Source organism: Nothoprocta perdicaria, unplaced genomic scaffold (assembly GCF_003342845.1).
Source record: "Nothoprocta perdicaria isolate Ctin4 unplaced genomic scaffold, notPer1 scaffold_121, whole genome shotgun sequence".
Taxonomy (NCBI): Eukaryota; Metazoa; Chordata; class Aves; order Tinamiformes; family Tinamidae; genus Nothoprocta; species Nothoprocta perdicaria.
In genome coordinates, this window is record NW_020454328.1 from 349829 (window position 1) to 368823 (window position 18995).

At 47.3% G+C, this 18995-nt stretch overlaps 1 protein-coding gene across 1 annotated transcript in view; it reads left to right on the forward strand.

Annotated features, from left to right (window-relative positions):
* Positions 1 to 18995, forward strand: part of TANC2 (tetratricopeptide repeat, ankyrin repeat and coiled-coil containing 2) — a 113301-nt gene that overhangs the window by 43761 nt on the left and 50545 nt on the right. Inside the window, exons 5-7 of the mRNA XM_026054423.1 lie at positions 8652 to 8800; positions 13525 to 13711; positions 16347 to 16610. Of these exons, the coding sequence (XP_025910208.1) occupies positions 8652 to 8800; positions 13525 to 13711; positions 16347 to 16610 (600 nt within the window). The remainder of the gene's footprint in view (positions 1 to 8651; positions 8801 to 13524; positions 13712 to 16346; positions 16611 to 18995) is intronic.

The window sequence follows — 18995 nt, forward strand, 5'->3', positions numbered from 1 at the left end:
TCCCTGAGTCGGAGCTCGGCTCCCCGACGCTCTCAGCGGCGCCGAAACTGGACATCGATGCCTACGGCCCCGGTAAGCRCGCGGGGACGGGCCCTTCCATACCCTGCTGGGACCTTCCCTGGCCGCCTCTTACTGGCTTGGAAACATCGCCGAGTGGCTGTTTGCAATTGAGAGCCCTGCTGCTTATGGCCTTGTTTGTGCTCCAGAGTAGCCGCGTGGCTGCTCTGCCCAAAGAACCGTTCAGGGTATGCAGAGAGTCAGTGCGAAGTAGGTAAAAGAGCTCCAGCGAGCATCCCGCTTCCCATTTGATCTTAAATGAGGTACTCGAACAAAAAGACATCTCAGAAACGTTAAGCCAACTAAAACAAAATGATATGATCTGATCTGATATCCCTGCAGCCACCAATACACTTTATAAATATATACCTATATTAATAGGCTGCAGTTTGTGTTCTGCAATAATTCCTCTGAAAATCATGCCTCTTGCTCCGGGCCCCTGGAGAGCACAGGCCGCAGCAGAAATAGAAGCGGGTCGTGTCTCTGCCCGGCTTAACCCTCTGCTCATCCGGCTCCGCGGCCAGGCGGTTGCCTGAATACCTCCGCGCTCGGCAGCCCTCGTGCAGACGTGTGGATTCCCGTGGCGCTTCATATTGCCCACACGTCCCTGTCGTTTCCCAGGTTCTTGCTGCCCGGCAGCGCAGGGCAGGTTGGGAAGCGGTGCCGGTGGCATCACACTTGGAGCCAACTGTTTAAGGTGGCGGGAAGCACTGGAATTGGGGCCAAATTCTGCCCTTTCTGCCTCACATTTCCTGAATCAAAGGGACACCCTGATCCACATGGGCCTTTGTTGGGATTAAAGGATGCCAAATGCACGTGACTGTGCAAAATCTGGCTCTTAAAAACCTACCCAGAGTAGCCATTGCTGATAACTGATGCTGTGATTTCAGAGAGTTACTTACTTCTGTGAGCGGGGAGCTTCAAGCACATTCACAACTGGAGGAATTGAGTGTTGGCCGAGTTTTGGGTTGGCTTATCTGGAGCGTATTGTGTTTGAAAGAGGAGGATGTCTTAGAAGACGCTGGCCCCACCGCTCGGAAACGCCTCCTCGGAGGCCGCGGTCACAGGGAGAAGAGTTTGGTCTTTGCCAGTGATCATGAATTGCAATTAAAATTTTGCTGCTGCAGCTTTTTCYCCTTTTTTTACTGCATAGCTGTTACTGGGGCAGGGAATAGCTACTGGGTAGGATATAGCAAAGATAGGAGCTGGTTATAAAAATAGTGTTTATTATTATTAATCTATGGTCTTCCTTGGGCCAAAGCAAACAAGGAGATTATCTGAGATGAGTTTAGGCTATTCAATGTGAAAGCAGAGAGGGTCCTAGCACTTCCTTGGGCTTTGCTCTTTGTCGCTGGGGTGTTTCCTTGCAATTGCATTTCCTTTTGCACATGGCATCTACCACAGGCCTGTGTTTTTACTTAAAGCCACTCAGGAAATATATTGGAAAGAGCCCGAGATGGATGGTGCTTCCAGGTAATTGCCTTTTGCGTTAGATCAGTGGGGCTGCCATGTTGTATGCGATTTATTGCCTCCTCGTTAGCTTTCAAAGGCCAACTACGTTATAACATTATCTTTTAATTTGATTAAACCCTTCTTCAGCAACTCTGGGACACAAATCTTCCGTGTCTGGGCAGGGGCCGCTTGCTCATTCTCCATTAAGCTGCTGGGCATCTGGTTTGGTTGGTAATTGCGTTAACTGCCCCGATGGGCCCAGTGAGAGGTAATTCGGCCCCGTGTGTCCCGTTGCTCCCTCTCCTCTTGCTTTGCCTCAAGCAGCAGCAAGGCTGATGTCCTCCTGCTTCTGCTTTTCTTTCCCGTGTGTAAAATTGGCCATTTTTCCTTTTACACAAACAACGTTTGCAGCTTTGGGAAGCGGGTCTTCCTTCACCAGTGGAGATTTTGAACCTTTGGCTCAAATAGAAGCTCGAGAAGAGAACTGGCAATAACCTAAACTCCACATACCATTGCCATAGACTTAATTGTTGTATGAATTCAGATAACATCAAATTCTTGAAGCTTCCCAGTGTCTCCTAGCCCRGATTTAGGCTTCATCTATCTACAGCTGGGCAGTTCTTCACGTAAACGCATTTTGGATGGCTTGCAGGTTATTTCCTTTTTTTTTTCTCCTTTGATATTGTCACTGCTGCCAAAGCACATGAACTAGGAGGCCCTTGAAGAGTGTGTTCACACAGCAGATATTTCAGCTAGAAACTTCGCTGCAACTTCACACCTTGGCCACCGTTCCTGATGGGTCTTGGAGAGCCTAACAAGTGGGTCTGCCCTGTCAAGCAGGAGCACTTGTTTGCAGTATGTCTATTGGGAAACAGGATTTKGGGGTTTTTTCTTTCTTTTTCATGCTGATATTTTGATTAATTGAATATTTTTATCCTTCTGTCTTGCCTATAAGTAAATACGTGCACAAGCAAACCAGCCCTGTTGATTTGGAAATCCACAGGGACGGCCCTCTCTCTTTCAGCTCATAGCTATCAAAGGCGTCTGTTGTCCATCTTATCCAGCTGAAATCTACAGCTATTCCTGGAGATAATTCTTCCTGGAGGGTCTCGTTTGATTGCTGACCTAGCAGGTCAATGCATCTCTTGAACTTCTAGGCAAATGCTCTTCGCTTCTTGCTACAGACACCTTTTTTGCTAGTGTCTTCAGAGGGCGTCGCAGGAGCAACTAGTCTACAATCTCAGTTTTATAATGCCAAATGAAAGTATAAATTCTAGCCAAAATGAAATCACCATTCCCCTGATATTCTTTCATAGAAATAATCTGCATGAGGGGAAAAAAAAGACATTTAAGTACTTGCAATTTTTAGAAGGTATTACAGGTCAAATTAGATTTAGGAAGTCATCCCAGCCGTGGGTAGTCTCCTGGTATTTCTGTTTCCACTCAACGTGTGTCAGGTTGAATTAAACGTGCTCTGACACATGTTCCCCCTTATCTCCAGTGGCAGCATCTGGAGGTCTTGGGGCARTGGCAGCGGTGACCTGTCTCTCCCACATTTCTCTCCTAGTTATCTTCAGGGCTCCTGCTTGGAATTTGGCCGGTGTCTTTATCCAGACCTGGGATTTCTTGGGGCTCTTGAGCTAGGAGGTTTTCAGGCTGTGTTCAGCTGGAAGGAAGCCTTCCCCTTGCATTTCTGCCTAAGGGGAAATATTGGGATACTAAGTGAGATGAATGGGGCCGGGATTCTTAGTCGTGGTTTTGTCTCCTTGTTGCTCCTTTTTTCCTTCTAGCTCGCATACTTGCTCTCAGATAATTTACAGTCAAGAGGAAGGGGGTAACAGGGTGGATTTTCCCCCTACAAATGTCTTCAGACAGGATTGTGTCATGTTTTTATGAGGCAAAAAGTCCCTGCTCGTTTCTCCAGCTCTGCAGGTGGTGGGAAGGATGGCTGCAGCTGTGGGTGACTGTTCAGTTCTTTTACAAGTTTGGTTCCCAGGCCTGGCTGCTCACATGAGTCCAACAGGTGATTTGGGTTTTTTTTCCCTTTTTTTCTACCCAAAAGAAGTGTTGGGACATCAGTGACGCCATGGAGAGCAGCTCGCGAGCGCAAATATGCGGCGCCCTCAAAGCTGCCCTGTTCGGTGATTCTGCTCCTCTCCCACTTGCTGTGACTCCAGGTCCTCCTCTAGCCCCGCACAACAACGGCTCCTTGTTCTGTCTGCTGTGGACATCATTCCTTGGGGCGATTGCTCCTGGTCCTTGTCCTCTTCCCTTTCTCAGTGCATTGCTCTCGGTCAGCCCTTCCCCACGGAAGGGAGAGGAGCAGCTTTCCTTGGAGCTCCGAGTCGCAGCTGCAGGTAGCTCGTCTGCTCCGCGCGGCAGAGCTGCTCACGTCCAGTGTCACTCTCTATTTGGCTCTGAGTTGCTTAAAAAACTAATTGCTCTGAAAGCAAACGTGGAAATTTGGACTCGCTGCCAATTTGGAAGGACAGTTTGTCTGTGATTTTGCTGGAAAGCAAGCGATGAGGGTACCGGGTTTTGTTTTCCTGTCAAGGGGAGGATGTGTGAGGTCACCTGCATGGCCACCGACTCCATGTGGATGTGCTGCCTCCCGAATCACAGCAGATCAACCTTTTATAGTTATGCTCATCTAAGTAATTATTAATGTAATGCAAGAATCATCCAGTAGCGGCTTTATGCTTGATATTGCAAAGACCCTCTTGGGGGAGGGGGCTGCGTGTTTTGCAAAATTCCTCTTAGAGCTACGGCCACCCCCAAAATTTTAGGAGGAGGGAATTTTTCCAAGCTGTTCTTAAAGCCAAGCTGCTGTCCAGTTGCCTGTATGTGCGCCCTTCGCTTATTTATATTCCATCCTAAAAATAAAACTTCTTAACAGAAGCTGCCTGATTGCTGAGATTAATCGGGTGATGCTTCCCTTCCTCGTAGCTCCTAACGGTGGTGGGGCACAAGACGYGCTCGCGACTTTCATGTCGGGTTTATGGTGCGAAAAACCCTCCTCAGCCCCTGTGTGCTGGGGCTGCCACATGCTCGGAGGTGGGAGAACCGACCTGGGAACGTGCTGAGAACGTCACGTAAGGAAGAGTGATGTCAGCGGTGACTTAGAGCCTCCGTCACGTCGTCCTTGATATTTTAAAGAGCTCAGGAACGTTTTCAGGGATCTAAATTTAATCCTGCTTTTAGAAAATGCTCAGCGTACCCAGGCTCACACTTAGGATAATTACAGCCTTCGCTCATTTATTTATGTTCAGCGAGCAACGCGTTGAGTGTCCTCTCATTTCCCCCATTCCCATTGCTTTGATACTTAAACGGGAGCTGAAATTCAGGAGAAATCAGCTTCAAATAGGGATTTGAAGAGCGTTTTAGATCTAGGGCATTAAATGCATTCAGTGAGACTTTTTGTTTGCATTGAAATTGCCTTTCCTCCCTATCCCTGGCTCAGTCTGATGGATGCTGAAAGCAGCCGTGGCTCTGACCTGAGCAAGGCTGAAGGCCAAGGGGGTTTCTGCACGTTTGGGGTGTCGTGCGGCTGGGCGAGAGCCTGCGTTGGGGCTTGGGAAGAGCCAGAATTGCTGCAGGGAGCAAGGAAGCAGCTTCGTTACAGAGCTGGTTGGAGAAAACTCTTGGATACCCGGCACAAGGAGAGCAGAATTCCCTGCCAGGGCTCCACTCCATGCGTCCTGCTGGGCTGGTCTCCATTGCTGGCACAGAAACGTGAGGCAAGGGAAGGGAGCGATGCAGACCCGTCCGTTTAAGCCTCCAAGCTCTTAGTCTCTTATTGGTTACATTTTTAAAAGCTCTTCTGGCCATGGGACTAATAAACCCTCTCCATTAATTCAGGGATCTGCTGAAATAGAGGAGAGTGTTTTCCAGGCCAGCTCGGATGAGCACGGGACAATGCAAAGCGGATGTACATAGTAATAGGGTAGATTTAAATCACAAAAAGAGGGAGGAAGGTCTTTAGATAAAATCATAGTTATGTAATCAAAGATCAAACCCAGAAGCAGCATCCGTTTATTACCGGCCTTTTGAGGTTCTCGCTCTTTGTACCCATCTGTTCCATCCCGAGCTTGGCTCTAACTCTGAAAGGTCAATTATTTTAACCAAAACAACCTGCTAATGTGTGTCTTACTGCCTTCTCTCTTTGGAGGCTTGAGTATTTGCCTTAATGATTTATTACCGATTGCTGAGGTGCAGCTTTGGACGTCTGCTCTTGCATTACTGAATCACTCCGATGCTTTGTGCTGGTTTTGTTCTCCCGTCCCGTCGAGACGTGGGCGCTGTTTGATCCACCCCGAAAGGCTTTTCTGTTGCAGGGATTTCCCTTCGTGCAGCTCAACCAGCTCCCGTCAGCCTTGTCCATCTGATCCTCTTGTGACTCTTCTTTCAGAGTAATTCACTCCAGAAGCTTTCTTTTTTTTTTTTTTTTTAATTAAGTCATCGTATGCTCCTCATGGGCTTGAGATAATGAGAGTTGCATTTCAGAGCTGTGTTTTCATGTTTCTTCTATTTTGTCATTTGGTTTCAGAGCTTTTAAGCCACGTTTATGTTGGATTTTCAGCCTTTCCTCCATTTGCAGTGAAGCCTTAGGCTTCACTTCATAGGATTTAGTGCATGCGTAGGGAAAGTGGCTGCTGCTGACTTCGGGTATTTTTTTTTCCCATGGCTTTAGTGCTAGGAAATTGGAAGTTACTGGGGACATTGGCAGTTATTTCAGTTTATTGTCCCCCGTTCTGCTTGGCGCTCCCTTGCAGCACCCAGACTGCAGAGAATCCAGGTGTCCCATTTTCAACTTCTTGCAATGCAAAGTAAGGCCGCTTACTTGCATTTTTTATTACCAAAATAACCTCCCTTTGGCTGCTCTCTTTTTAAGCAGACTGCGTCTTTGGAGACTTTGGGCAGCGAGCGTCCATGGGGTTTTTATTTATGCCATTAGACATAAGCATTTGTCTGCTCTTATTTGTGCTCTCCTGRCTATGGTTGTGATTAAAGTCCTTGGATCCAGTGCAAACTCCTAGTAAATCTCTCCCCATTTCAGTTCCCAAAATGTGCTCCGAGTTCACAGCACTTCCCTGTCGGAATTAAAGGCAACAAATTCCAAGTGGGTAAAAGTTGAGCAATTAGATCCTTTTCCTTGAAAGAAATAAGTTTGGGAAGGTTGGGAGAAGAGGTTTATCTCACGGGGTTAGGAAAGAGCACGTGCCAGGACAACGGCATCTAAAGGAATTTATTTTCCAACCATAGCCTGGGAAGCACTGCCCTGGGGGGGCAGCTGAGTGCCACGTGGGTTGGTGGGTGCTATGTGGGGGTGTCCCCTTGGTGCCACTCACATCATTACCTTGTGCCGGTTCGGCCGCCGCTTCCCATGTCTGGCGTGGACGTCACCTCTTCTGCCGAGGCCATAATAAACATCTCATAATTAGGAGCTGAGCACTCTCATATGGATAGCTGGGATAGATGCCAAAAAGAAAAAAATCCCTAAAGACAAAAATAACCTTGGAAATAAAAGYGTCGATAATTCTGATTTTGCCCGAATGTGTCTGTTCTGCACTTGACTCCTGGAGATGGTAAATGCCCATGGATTGAATGTGGGTGGTCAGCAGTGCAGCAAATTGGGTCATCTGTCTAAATTTGTCTCCACCTTAATTCCGTGCCGGTCCCGTCAGTGCCGTATAAAGCAATCCAAGAGGGATTCAATGACTTGGCTGCTGTTATYGGTCTCTGTGATCTGTTTTCGCAGCAGTGAAGGCCCCATTTAAGGGCTGGTGCCGCGTGATGTCCCCCGTGCTGCTGCTCATGGCCCTGGTCGCATGCGAGATGCAGCAGAGCTTTGAATTTGCAGCCRTGCAAAAACCACCCTGCGCTTTTCCAGCTGTGAGTCGCGAGTCTGAATGGGAATTTCTGGGACCAGTGAGCTTAGGGTTGCTGAGGTTCAAGCATCTCCCGGATTCTGGGATTTGTGTCTTTCCTGTTATCAGAAAGCTCTATTTAAAACAACATCTCTTTACTGTAGCTGTAGGCTGAGCACTGAAGCGCCCCCGAGCCGGGACAGAGCTGGGAAATGGAGATGGGCTCCCTTCCAGATTGTGCATTATCAGATGAATAATTAACTGTAGTCTAATTGCAAATCCTAATTAGTTTCTTACAACTGCAGCSGCAGCCTCTGGATCTGGAGCCTGACCTTCAGGCATCAGCGCTGCCGTCGATGCGAACGGGGCAGGAGAACCTGAGTTGTGTGGAGAGCCCCGAGCCAAAAGGCACCCCAGAGCATTTGCTTTGGAAGGGCAGAGACAGGGCCCCTTCCCGCCTGTGCGGGACCATGGGGAGGCTCTTGCACGCTGCCTCCCCCTCAAGTGGCCCAAGCTCTTTAGGATTTGTTTTCTGGGCAGTGGTTGCTGAGTTGGTTTGTTTGAAGTTTCGGGGAATTTTTCGGCCGGTTTCTGCTCCTAGTTGTGGAATTGGCCGATGGCCTTTGCGTTGTCGTAGCCTGTGATGTGCTTTCACAAGGAAGCCTGGTGTCTGGAGGCCAGTGCTTTGCAGCCACCCTCAAGCACGTCAGAAATAGTGACCCATGGGGAAGGTGTAGAGCTTTCTATCCCATCCTTTGCTTTTCATGAGTGACTAGTGGGGGTACCTGCTGCCACAGGTGTCACCTAGTGCTTCGTTAATGGAGAGCCAAATAGCGCCCGGAGCCCTGGAGGCTCTGCCGGAACCTGGAGGCAGCAGCAATAGGARGGAGGCAGCAGTTTGGCTTCCCGGCCACCCTTTCCAGGAAATCCCATTCCCAGGTTGGCTCTGGAGAGCTTTGTCTTTAACAGTGCAGGGGAGAAGACGACTGCAGTTGCCCTGGTGAGAGCTGTGGAGAATACAGTGGATACAGCCAGGAATGGGAGGAGGAATAACAGTCGCTTTTGGACAACTCATATTAGCAACCTGAGCAAAGCATAACCCCAAATTAATTAAAGACCAGCAAATAGCATTCAGATAGGCTCGATTAACCTGAATAACTGGAAAAAACTAATACTGAAGTTGCAACAGGTATTTTTCTTGGTAAAAACACCAGGTGAGCCATGTCAAAACGGAATAATTCYTAACAGGACGTGCTTGTTTTTCTTCCCGCGCAGGTGACGCTGAGCAGGAGCTGGGCCCCCCGCCGTCCGTCGATGAGGCAGCGAATACACTCATGACTCGCCTGGGCTTCCTCCTGGGAGAGAAAGTCACGGAGGTTCAGCCAGGGCCCCAGTACAGCATGGAGGTGCAGGATGAGAACCAGGTACAAGGTCCCAGCCGTGCTGTCCCCGCTTTTGCTTGCAGAAACTCTCTGACTAGGGTTAAAATGCAGCGTGTGAGAAAGGGCTGATTTTCTAATTACGTGGCAGCCAGGGGTGTCATTAGAGAGAAGTAATCGCTGTGGAGAAGAAGGTCCTATATCCCGTTAAAGTGGGAGTCATCATTCCCTTGTTTCCCTGTGTTTTGGGATGAGCTGCCGCCGGGCCAAACGGCAGCCCTTGTTTTCCTGTTGCTGCAAGTGCTTTGGGGTGGGCAGCGTCACTAATCGGGCTCTAGGGATTGAAAAAATATGCGCTCCTGTGTCACCTTACATGTTAAAAAGGCTTCCAAAGCATCTTAGGGGTTTTACGTGAAGTCTTGCCAAGCCCTCAGGCAGGAACAGGTAAATAGCAACACTCGTTTTGCTCATGTTGGCCTAAAGTGAGGATTTCATGCTTCGAAATGGCTACAGAAACCAAATCRTAGAATCTTTGTTGTGACAAAGCTTGTCAAATCCGCTCTGCCTGGCTGCAGGCAAACTACCAATAAGACCCTGATTCTGGCCAAAATGTGGATTGTTGAGGAAACTGCCTCAATCTCTCCTTCCTGCTCCCCAGCCCTCCGCTCCCAGTATAACGGTACAATGAGGATGAAAATAAGACACATTTTTTTCTTTTTTTAGTTGACAGTTCAGAGGAGCAGATTGAAGGCCTTGAATTCCCCACAAAAGGTCCATGGAAAGCGGCAGCCAAGCGGGTGGCTCCGTGTGTTCAAGCTAAATGGTTGCGGGGCTGGGAACTTGCTCTGTGTTTCTCTTTCCCAACTGGCTGCTGTGTCCGATTCCTTCCGTCCTTCCAGGACACCATGTGGGTCTGGGCGAGTGTGTAGGAATAAATGAAAGAGCAGGAGGGTRATCAGCCATTGCATTCATGAGAACCACCGCAGAATTACAGGAAATGGTGTMTTTTTCTAATCCATAGGTTGGGAATGCTTTGAGTCTTGCTTCTCAGCGAGTACCTCGCTGGCCTTGGAGCAAAAGCCTTTTCATGTCGTTATCGTGTCCTTACTGCCTTGGTACTGTCAAAGTAACATACCTGACCTAGCAGCCTTTCCCCTCCTCTCTCGTATGGTTCAAAATTCTTCAAAATATGCAGAATTTTGCCCCTGGTACATTTATTTTCAAGTCACATGGATTGCATTGCTGAAATAGTTAAATAGCTCCCTGCATGCTGAACTCAAAGGTGTTTTGTCATCCGTTATCTTTGCACTCTAAAGGGTTAATATGGAGCATGCTGTAGAGCCGAGAAATGAGCTTTGGTAAAACTTCTGCTCTTTAGTGCATTCATTAAGCTTTTGATGATTTCATTCATTTTTTTTAAAGCAAATTGGGGTGGATTTGAGATGTACTTTGCTATACATTGTGCTGGAAAATGTACTTTTAACAGGCACATATTTGAGCTGAATACTTCAAAGCCCAGCAGAGCTTTCTGCTATAAATGGTTCCTTTTGTTGTTGCCTTTTGAAAAAAAAAAAAATTAAAATCCCATCTTTTCTTAAAAGTGAAAGATGTCTTTGGAGAATAAATAAAAGAAAAAATCTTGAGAGAAACACAGAGAGTTGTGCTCCAAAATAGATTGATATCTTTAGGCTGCATGCTAATTTTTGCATGRAAAAAAAAGTTCTACTGGGCCTTTGAATGCTATTCATGTGCTGGGGAAGATAAAGAAGAGCTGATTCCTCAATTACCAAGTTAATTCTTTCCTTTCTTTGGGAGCTGCTCCTGCTGTCAGTGCTTGCCTAGAAGCACAGGCTATTTTAGGTTGGAAACGACCTCTTGGAGATCATCTGCTCCCACCTCCTGCTCAAAGTAGGGCCAACTCGACTGCGTTGCTCCAGCCTTATCCTGGTTCTCAAAATCTGGGTGGCCTCTTGCAGTGCTGGAGGACTCCCCCTTTGAAGGACTTTCTTTATAGTGAGCAGAAAATTTCTCTGCTGCAGTTTGTGCCTGTAGCCTCCCATCCTTTTCCCTTTGCATTTCTGCAAAGATCCTCCCCATATTCCCTTAGAGAGTGGAGGACCTCAACCAGAGCTGGAGGCAATTTAGGCTTCTCTTGCCCAGCCTAGATTAGCCACCTCCTTCATTGCTTCTTGACGCCCCAGCCCTCCAAGGGGCCTAGAGACTCTCCTGGGACTGTCTGCATTTGCTAGGTTCTCCTGAAGGGAGTGCAGCCAGCACGTGGTCTTTCTCCTCCTTTCCCCAGTAGACTTATCTACCAGGAGCAGACATCCTTTTCGAAGGGTTGGATTTGATGACCTCGAAGGGCGAATGAAACCATGATGATTCCATGATCCTTGGTGCGACTCCGACCACATCTGCCTGCAGCTGGGTGTCCACCRTTGACCCTGAGCTGTTTCCAAAGCTGAGATGTTCTCAGATATGCTCTGAAATCGACCTGTTTCTGCTCCACAATGTGCAGATCTCCTGAAAAGCCCCTGCCTCTCCTTCTCAGGCTGAATTTTTCCAGCTGCCTTGCATAAGTGGGTACTGAAAATCATGCAGCAAGTCCTTTCTGGGATTTGTGAAGAATAATCCTTCTACTAATCATCGATTAATTAAAATCCGATTGAGACTTTTGACTGTTGGGCTTGCATTTGAATTTAAAAATGAGAACAGTTTGCTGGGTTTTAATTCGTTAATTTACGTGGTCTGGGCAAAGCAAATGTTCTTTGTGTAAAAAGCCAGGCCTAGGCTGCTGCTTATTATTCTAACCATGCGTTGCCTTCTGAAGCGAGAAAATAATTATTTGCAATCTCGCCAGTGCTGAGCTAAAGTGAAGATAAGAAATAGAGGTGTTTTCACTAAAACTGCCAAAATCTCTAAATCTGGCACATCGCATTTCCATTCAATTGCTTTATTTTGAATATGTCAAAGGATACATTTTCTAATCCAGATTGCTATGAAATTGCGTGTTTTATGTGCAGCCTCTTCCTTAATCACGCCTGCCTTAATGAGAGATCGCAAATACCAGAGAATAAATCCCTTTTCTGCTACATTCAGGAACTTTCTTTTTTAACCATACTGGCTGCCAGCAAAGCCCAAAGGACAATGAGACTGTGACAGAACAGTTTAATTTTTCAAAGCTTCATGAAAATGTGACAGACAAAACAACAGCAATAATAATACAGGATGTTCTGTCAATGGAAATTTATATTTAAAACTTGCATAGAGGAGCATTTTTCTATATCAATACAAAAATAAAACATATCAATCAATGCCAAGTGATATACTGTGGTATTTGGTACTTTTCGGTTGCAAGTAACTTCTTCTGCATTAATAACACTACAAATAAATACAGAAGAATATGACTTTTTGGCATGATGGAAGGACAAGGTTATCAGCTAGAAGGAAGATGAACTGCTAAAATTCAGTCTTGCACTGAATTTGAATTTACTTTAAAATGTAATGGTTCTGTGTTTTAAGATCTTTGGATGTTACTTTGTTAGTATTGGGATTGGTTTCAGCAGGGATTTGCTTAAAATAACACTTGAAACGAGCGTAGAAAAAACAGGCTTGAAAGAATTAATGATAGTAGTAGTGCTACCATTTTGATAGCACCTAAATGAGAACTAATTAAATTTTTAGGAACTACAGTGTCATTTTAGGCCAGAAACAGTGACAGAGCAGAGGGGCTGAGGCTGTGAGGGACCCTCGAGATCATCTGGTCCTGCCCTGACATGTGTGTGGGCAGGTTTTGAGCGTCTCCAAGGATGGAGTCTCCAGGAGCGCTCAGAGGCATCCACGTTGCAGAACTGTTCAGATGGAATTGCCCTTGTTCCCGCTGGTGCTTGTTGCTTCTTGTCCTCTCATTGGGAAAAATTTGGCTCCGTCCCCTCCCTTCACTCCCCCGTCAGCCACTTGTCCACCTGGACAGGCCCCTCTGAGATTCTTCTCCGTGGTTTCTTACGGCTTCTTTCCAGACTATCTTTTAAAATCCCAGTCTTTTTTGCGGCTGCTTTTCCTCGTTCCTCTTTCCCAAGACTTTGTCAGGCACGGAAGGCCGTTCCCTCTCCTATCTGGGCACGCCATCTCGAACTTCCTTTTCACAAGGGTCTAAAACCATTGTGACTTTTCTTGAATGGAAGAAACACTTAACGGAGCAGCCTCTGGCTCGTGTCCCGGGAGGTTTCTGGGCGGATGCCCATGGCACAGGGGCCCATATAGGATTTCCTGTATGGGACGGGTCTCACCATGAGTAGAGGTGAGGTCCTGCTGGGGCCGTGTCGCCCCCAGGAGCTTTTCCAGCCAGCTGGGGGCCCAAGCTTGCCGCCCTGCATTGTCCTTCTTGTTTATTTGCCTTTCCTTTCCGTTGGGGTTAGGAAAATGCGAGYGTTCTGCGCTTGGCTCTGCTGCTAGCCCGCGGGCCGTGCTGCTTTGCTTGTTTTCCGGGTTTCCGGCTGGATGTGGGAGCCGTGCTCGACTCCGCTCCAAGGGAAGGAGCACGCCCAGGTCCCCGCGTGTTTGCCGTGGGTGYGGGAAGGCACTGAGGATGGTTTTGCTTTGAGCAGCGAAGCTCTTTGCGACCCCCCCCCAAGGAAGTCAGTGCCCTCCGTGCGGGCTCGAGGAGCTGGTGTCTCCCTTCCTCGGGTCGTGTCCCCCCTCGCCGTGACGTGTCCCCCTTCACCATGACGTGTTCCTCCTCGTGAYGTGTCCCTGCCGGCTCCCTGCAGAGCGCGGCCGTGACGCAGCGGATCAGCCCCTGCTCCACGCTGACCAGCAGCACGGCCTCGCCGCCCGCCAGCAGCCCCTGCTCCACCCTGCCGCCCGTCAGCACCAGCGTCACGGCCAAGGACTGCAGCTATGGCGCCGTCACCAGCCCCACGTCCACCCTGGAGAGCCGCGACAGCGGCATCATCGGTGAGTAGCTCGTTCCCCACACGCGGCCGCGCAGCAACGCGCTGGCTTGATGAGGTGGTTGGGTGCTGGTGCCTGTGTTTGCTCATGAGTGGGAAGTCTGGCTATAATGGCTGGAATTTGGGCCTTTCTGTGCCCAAATGTCACCTGCATCCATGACTTGGTCCTCAAAATACTTCTGTGAAGCTCCACAGTGGGCAGGAGTGGGGTTAGAGGAAAAGAGATTTTGACCATTCCAATGGTTGCTGTAGCAGGCTTTTCAACGGCATAATCTATAGGTTTGAAGAGGGATTTTGTGGAAAAGATCTTGAGGAAACATATGCCGATTAGTCTGTGTTCAATAACTGTAAAGGCCCAGTGGAAGAACAGTAATTGCTATGAAAATTCAGGCAGGTTGGTGCTAGCTGGTTGTCCTTTCCACATTTTTAGCGTTGAGTATTTGCCTGGATAAGAAGACACTACTTTGTCAACAATTTCTGTAGTGAAGAGAGAGGGGGAAGGCTGACAATTTAGGGAAGTTAGTTGTGTTAATGATTAATATTTTGCTTGGCTGATCAGGAAATTTGGGCTTAGCTTCAGCTCCTGTATGCCACAAAAACCTTTGTTGCACTTCTGCCTGCGTGATCTTTCAAATGCAAATATGTAAGCTATTCTGAGCTGCATACCAAAGTAGGTTAATGAATTCTGGGAAAAATTCATTGCGGTATCACACGTCCTTCTCCATTGCCATTGCCCCCTGGTCAGAACCTCTCTGTCCAAGAGCAGCCCTTCAAAACCAGGTGGCCTGGGAGAGTCAGGGTGAGTAGACGCGTGTGCCATTTCAGCTAGGTCTTGCTCCTTAGCAGACCTGTAAATTAGGTCTAAAACTGGGATGAAGATGAGCTTGCAAAGAGATGGGCAATCTGCTCCTACGAGCTCGTTTGCTAATTAGGTTTTGCCGACAGGTCTTGTGCGCTCGTGTCGAGCTCATCCTTCCCTTGCACTTGCTCAGTGGTTGTCGTCCCGAAGGCAACGAGGATGGAGACACCAGCGGTTGGGTGGTCACTTGGGTTTCCTCCTCCAAGGGGAGGAGGCCAGGGGACATGGATGTGTCCTTCACATGTGCCCATGTCCAAGCGAGGTCCATCATGATCCTCATGCCTCGTGTGATGGGTCAGRGGAGCTTCTCGGAAGTTCTAGCCTACCTTTCTTCAGTAAATCTAGAGCGTATAATCTAGAGCATAAACAGTATAATAAGGGACTTTGAAGTTTTAGCTGGTTTGGTACAAATTCTCTGTGTGGTTTGACTCTGCATTTCAATGCAGTTGAAAACCTCATGCAGAGCACGGGCCAACAAGAAATGGGAATTAGGAAGAGTATTTACTGAGCTGCGAACACACTTGGCACTTGCTCAAAGAAAAGTGCTATTGCATATCTAGGATGCAGCCGAGATGCACTTTAATACACTGCTTTTCCCAGAAGGAAAAAAATACATGCTTTAAAATGTTTTCCTTTGCAAAAAGCCGTAATGGGAGAGTTTCAGCAAGGGAACAAGGCGGGCTGGGGGGCCGGCAGATCCTGCGGGAACGCTGCAACCCGGGGGGTGTTTGAGGGAATGTAACCAGCAAGGGCCCTTCCCAGCTGCTCCCCCTTGCCCATATTTTGGGCAGAGAGCCGGGATGCAGCAGCCCCCTGGCGAGTCGGGAGGGGATTCRTCCCAAAGGAGGGTCCTCATTCCTTGCACAACTGTCCAGGGAGATTATTCCTGTAAAGCACAGCTAATCCCACAGGGACAAATGCTCCTGGCTGCGAGCGCTCAGCCCCCGAGTCGCCCGGGGGCACTGTCCTCRAGTACCCTCTGCTCTTTGGAAAATTTGGGAATATGCTTTGCGGGAATGGGAGTGTTCTGCAGCTTTCCTTCTGGTGATGGGTGTTTTGTCTGTGGGCTGCGTTTGAACCGGAGCTTCATTTGAAACTCTTGGCACCCAAAACATCTTTACGCTTTCTTCCCATCTGAGTATGTGAAGGGTTTGATTAGGGGCTGGGATGAGCATGGGGAACGTAGGGGCTTGAGGAAGTTTGGAAGTCTGAAAGGGGTTAGGGCTGGGGAAGAGCTAAATCAGAATTAAAAACAGCAAATCTCAACTGAGGGGAGTTGTTAGGCGTGAAAGTCAGTCTGATATTGTCAGTTACCATTTTGAAAGTTAATATAGCAGCTGTCTTTATTTCTAAAATCAAATAATACACAGAAAAATGTTTGGGGTTTATTTAAAGCTGCAAAAATTAACAGGTTTATCAACCTCTCTGAGAACAGTCTCTGAAAGGCGGTAGCTCCAACATAAATGAGCAGATGAGAGGAGCACTGGTGAGGTTCTTCCTTACCCATGTCTGCTCTTCATGTTCTGGTGTGTTTRGATATAGTTGTACTTTATTTTTAATACTCTTTGTATCTATGGATAGCTTTTAATAGTAGGAGGCCAAACCTTATAGCTAAGYGGTGTTTGAGAAACAGTATCATTAGACTGAGTTCCATCTCTTTGATGCAAGTGGATGTGGGAGATGTGATGAGCATCATGTTGGGCTTTTGCCTTGCCTGTCGGCACGGCTGCCAGCAATTCTCTCTCGGTTGCAAATTTCATTTACTATTTCCTCCTTCCAGCTACTTTGACAAGCTACTCCGAAAACGTGGAACGCACAAAATACGGAGGAGAGAGCAGCAAAGACTTGGGCTCGGGAGGAAACTTGAAGCCGTGGCAGTCGCAGAAGTCCAGCATGGATTCGTGCCTGTACCGTGTGGACGAGAACATGACGGCCTCCACCTACAGCCTCAACAAGATCCCGGAGAGGAACCTGGAGACCATCTTGTCCCAGTCAGTGCAGTCTATCCCGCTCTACCTTATGCCACGGCCAAATTCAGTAGCAGGTAAGAGCTGGGTATTGTTACCAGAGTGAGACTCTGCCTCTGTGTCACAGCCGGGTTCACGTTCTCATTATTCAAAGAGAAATCTCTTTTCTGTGCTCATCACCATGGAGTGTGCTAAGATTTTCTTTGAATTTGAATTATTTTTTTCTTTTCTAATTGTGGCATTATTGAGGATTATTCATTTCTTTGGTCAGAAACTTTTCTTAAAGACCAGCTTTTGGTAAACACTTTCCAAAAAGCACTGGCAGCTCTTGTGTGTGCGTTAAAATGCCCGGGTGGGATGTTGCATTTGGTGGAGCATCTCTGCATCATGGCAAAACGCTTAGGTTTGTATATGTGATGTAAGAGGAGCAARTTGTCCTCATCTCAGGAGCAAGAAAACTCAAAGGTCTCAGTTCTTCTGCGTTGCACAGCTTAAAATTTTCCCAAAGTTTAACACAATTTGGATTTGGACTTTCAATTCCAGATGGCTTTAGCATAGCAGCTCGGCCATGCTGTGTGTGAAAATAAAGAGGAAATGCAAYGTTTTTGTCCAAATTAAATCCTTATACTCACTTGGCTTGGGAAGCCCCAGCGCCTTCAACCTTTGGAGCTTTGCTTTGAGCTCACCATCTGGGTAATGGCTGTTACAGCGCTTTAATTAAGCCCCTCCTAAGGCTCTGGGTTGCAGCAATTTCTGCATGTCTTGCTGACTATGGTCATCTGAGACATCGTTATTTACATAATGGTCATATTATTAGGGAAAGAGTTGTGCAAATCAAGTGTAGTCCTGCTGCCTTTTAGTTGCACTTAGTGGAAAATGCATGAAATTCTGGTCAAGTAAGGCCTTAATGATGTAAAATGAAGATCTTCATTGCCAAGGCGCAGCACTGGTTATAGACAAGATAGTCCCATTAGCAGTTCAGGATTTTAAAGTAGCTTCTTTAATTATGTGTGCACAGGAAGGTGATTGTATTTTCTCTTAACAAATACCTTAGTGCTATATACTTTATAATACTTTTCTTCGGTTGAGCTCTATTATGTGCTGGCACTGTATTAAATTACTGTGGGTTTTGAGGTTTTTAAATAAAAGGCAAATACAGAAGTTTCTTGCTTCTAATTAGGAAAAATCCCTTCCCTTTTTAGCAATTCGAGACAGGGAGCATTTGCAAGTGTGTATTACCACGAGGCGTGTGGCCTTTTGCTTAATTCTTCTAGAATTAGCAGCAACTTTCCTTGCTGCGTGACATTCACAAAACATAATTCGGTAATCACTAGTTGTAGTGGAAATCCAAAATCTGGAAGCTTTTTACATTAAAAAAGAGAGGAGGAGAGGAAAAAAAAAAGGAAAAGCAATAGCACATAACCAGGGAAGAGAGTTGTTGGCATCTCCTTTTTTTGTCCCAGGCACCTCTGCTCCCATCATTTGGACGAGGATTTTGGGAAGGCAATAAACAATTTCAAAAGCAAGTGTTTCCTTCTCCACCTCGCAGGGCGTTTTACGTCTCCGGAAGGATTTTGTGCTGCAGCTACAGGGTGGGATATGAGGGAGGGCTGCAGTTCCTGGGAGGCTGTGATCTGAGAACAGCCCCTATTAAAATAATCCCTGCTCTTCTAATAATTTTTAAAAACTCTGTTTTATAACGGGGACCGTACGAATCCAGTCAGTTTGCTGTTTTATTGTTCCCAGAAATGGAGAGCTTCGGCTGTATTTTCTTCCTACCCCATCCCAGGCAAATATTCACAATAATCCTTTTTATATACTTGAACTTTTTATTTCTCCTAATGATGAGAAGCTGCTTGGCACTGGAGCGGGGCATTTGGCTTTCTGAATGAAGCCGAATGTCTTGAGAGATGCCGCGTACAAAGAGCTTATTCTATAACCCCTGAAATGAAACATGAAATCCTGCCTTCTTGAGACCACATACACAGTTTTATAATATCTGTTTAAATGCTAATAGAGAATTACAATGTTCATAAAAAACACCAGCTCCCCTCTTGCTTTCCCTTTGCAAAATGTAAAATAACCACTCATGCTGGGGTAGGTGCTAGTTTAAATTCTTGGCGCCTTGGTGAGCAGAGGGCAGGGTTTGCATCAGTGTAGCTGGATGACGTCCCCTGGAGAGACCCTGCGGGAGCCTCCCCGCATCCCCGYCCTCGGCAGGAGGAACGTGTCCCCTGCGTGCGGGAAAACAACGTTTCTCCTCCCCGCAACATCAGCATGCAACCTTGGGGGAGAAAAAAAGCCAAATCTGCCCCTCGCTCCGTCCCAGAATGATACGTGGTCAAGTGGTGGTGGTCGAGCAAGTGGGGAAAAGAGGGAAACTGCTTCAAAAGGGGGTTCTTAATTTTGAGCCATGTCCTTCCTCTCCCTCTCCTCTCCCTCTCCTCTCCCTCTCCTCTCCC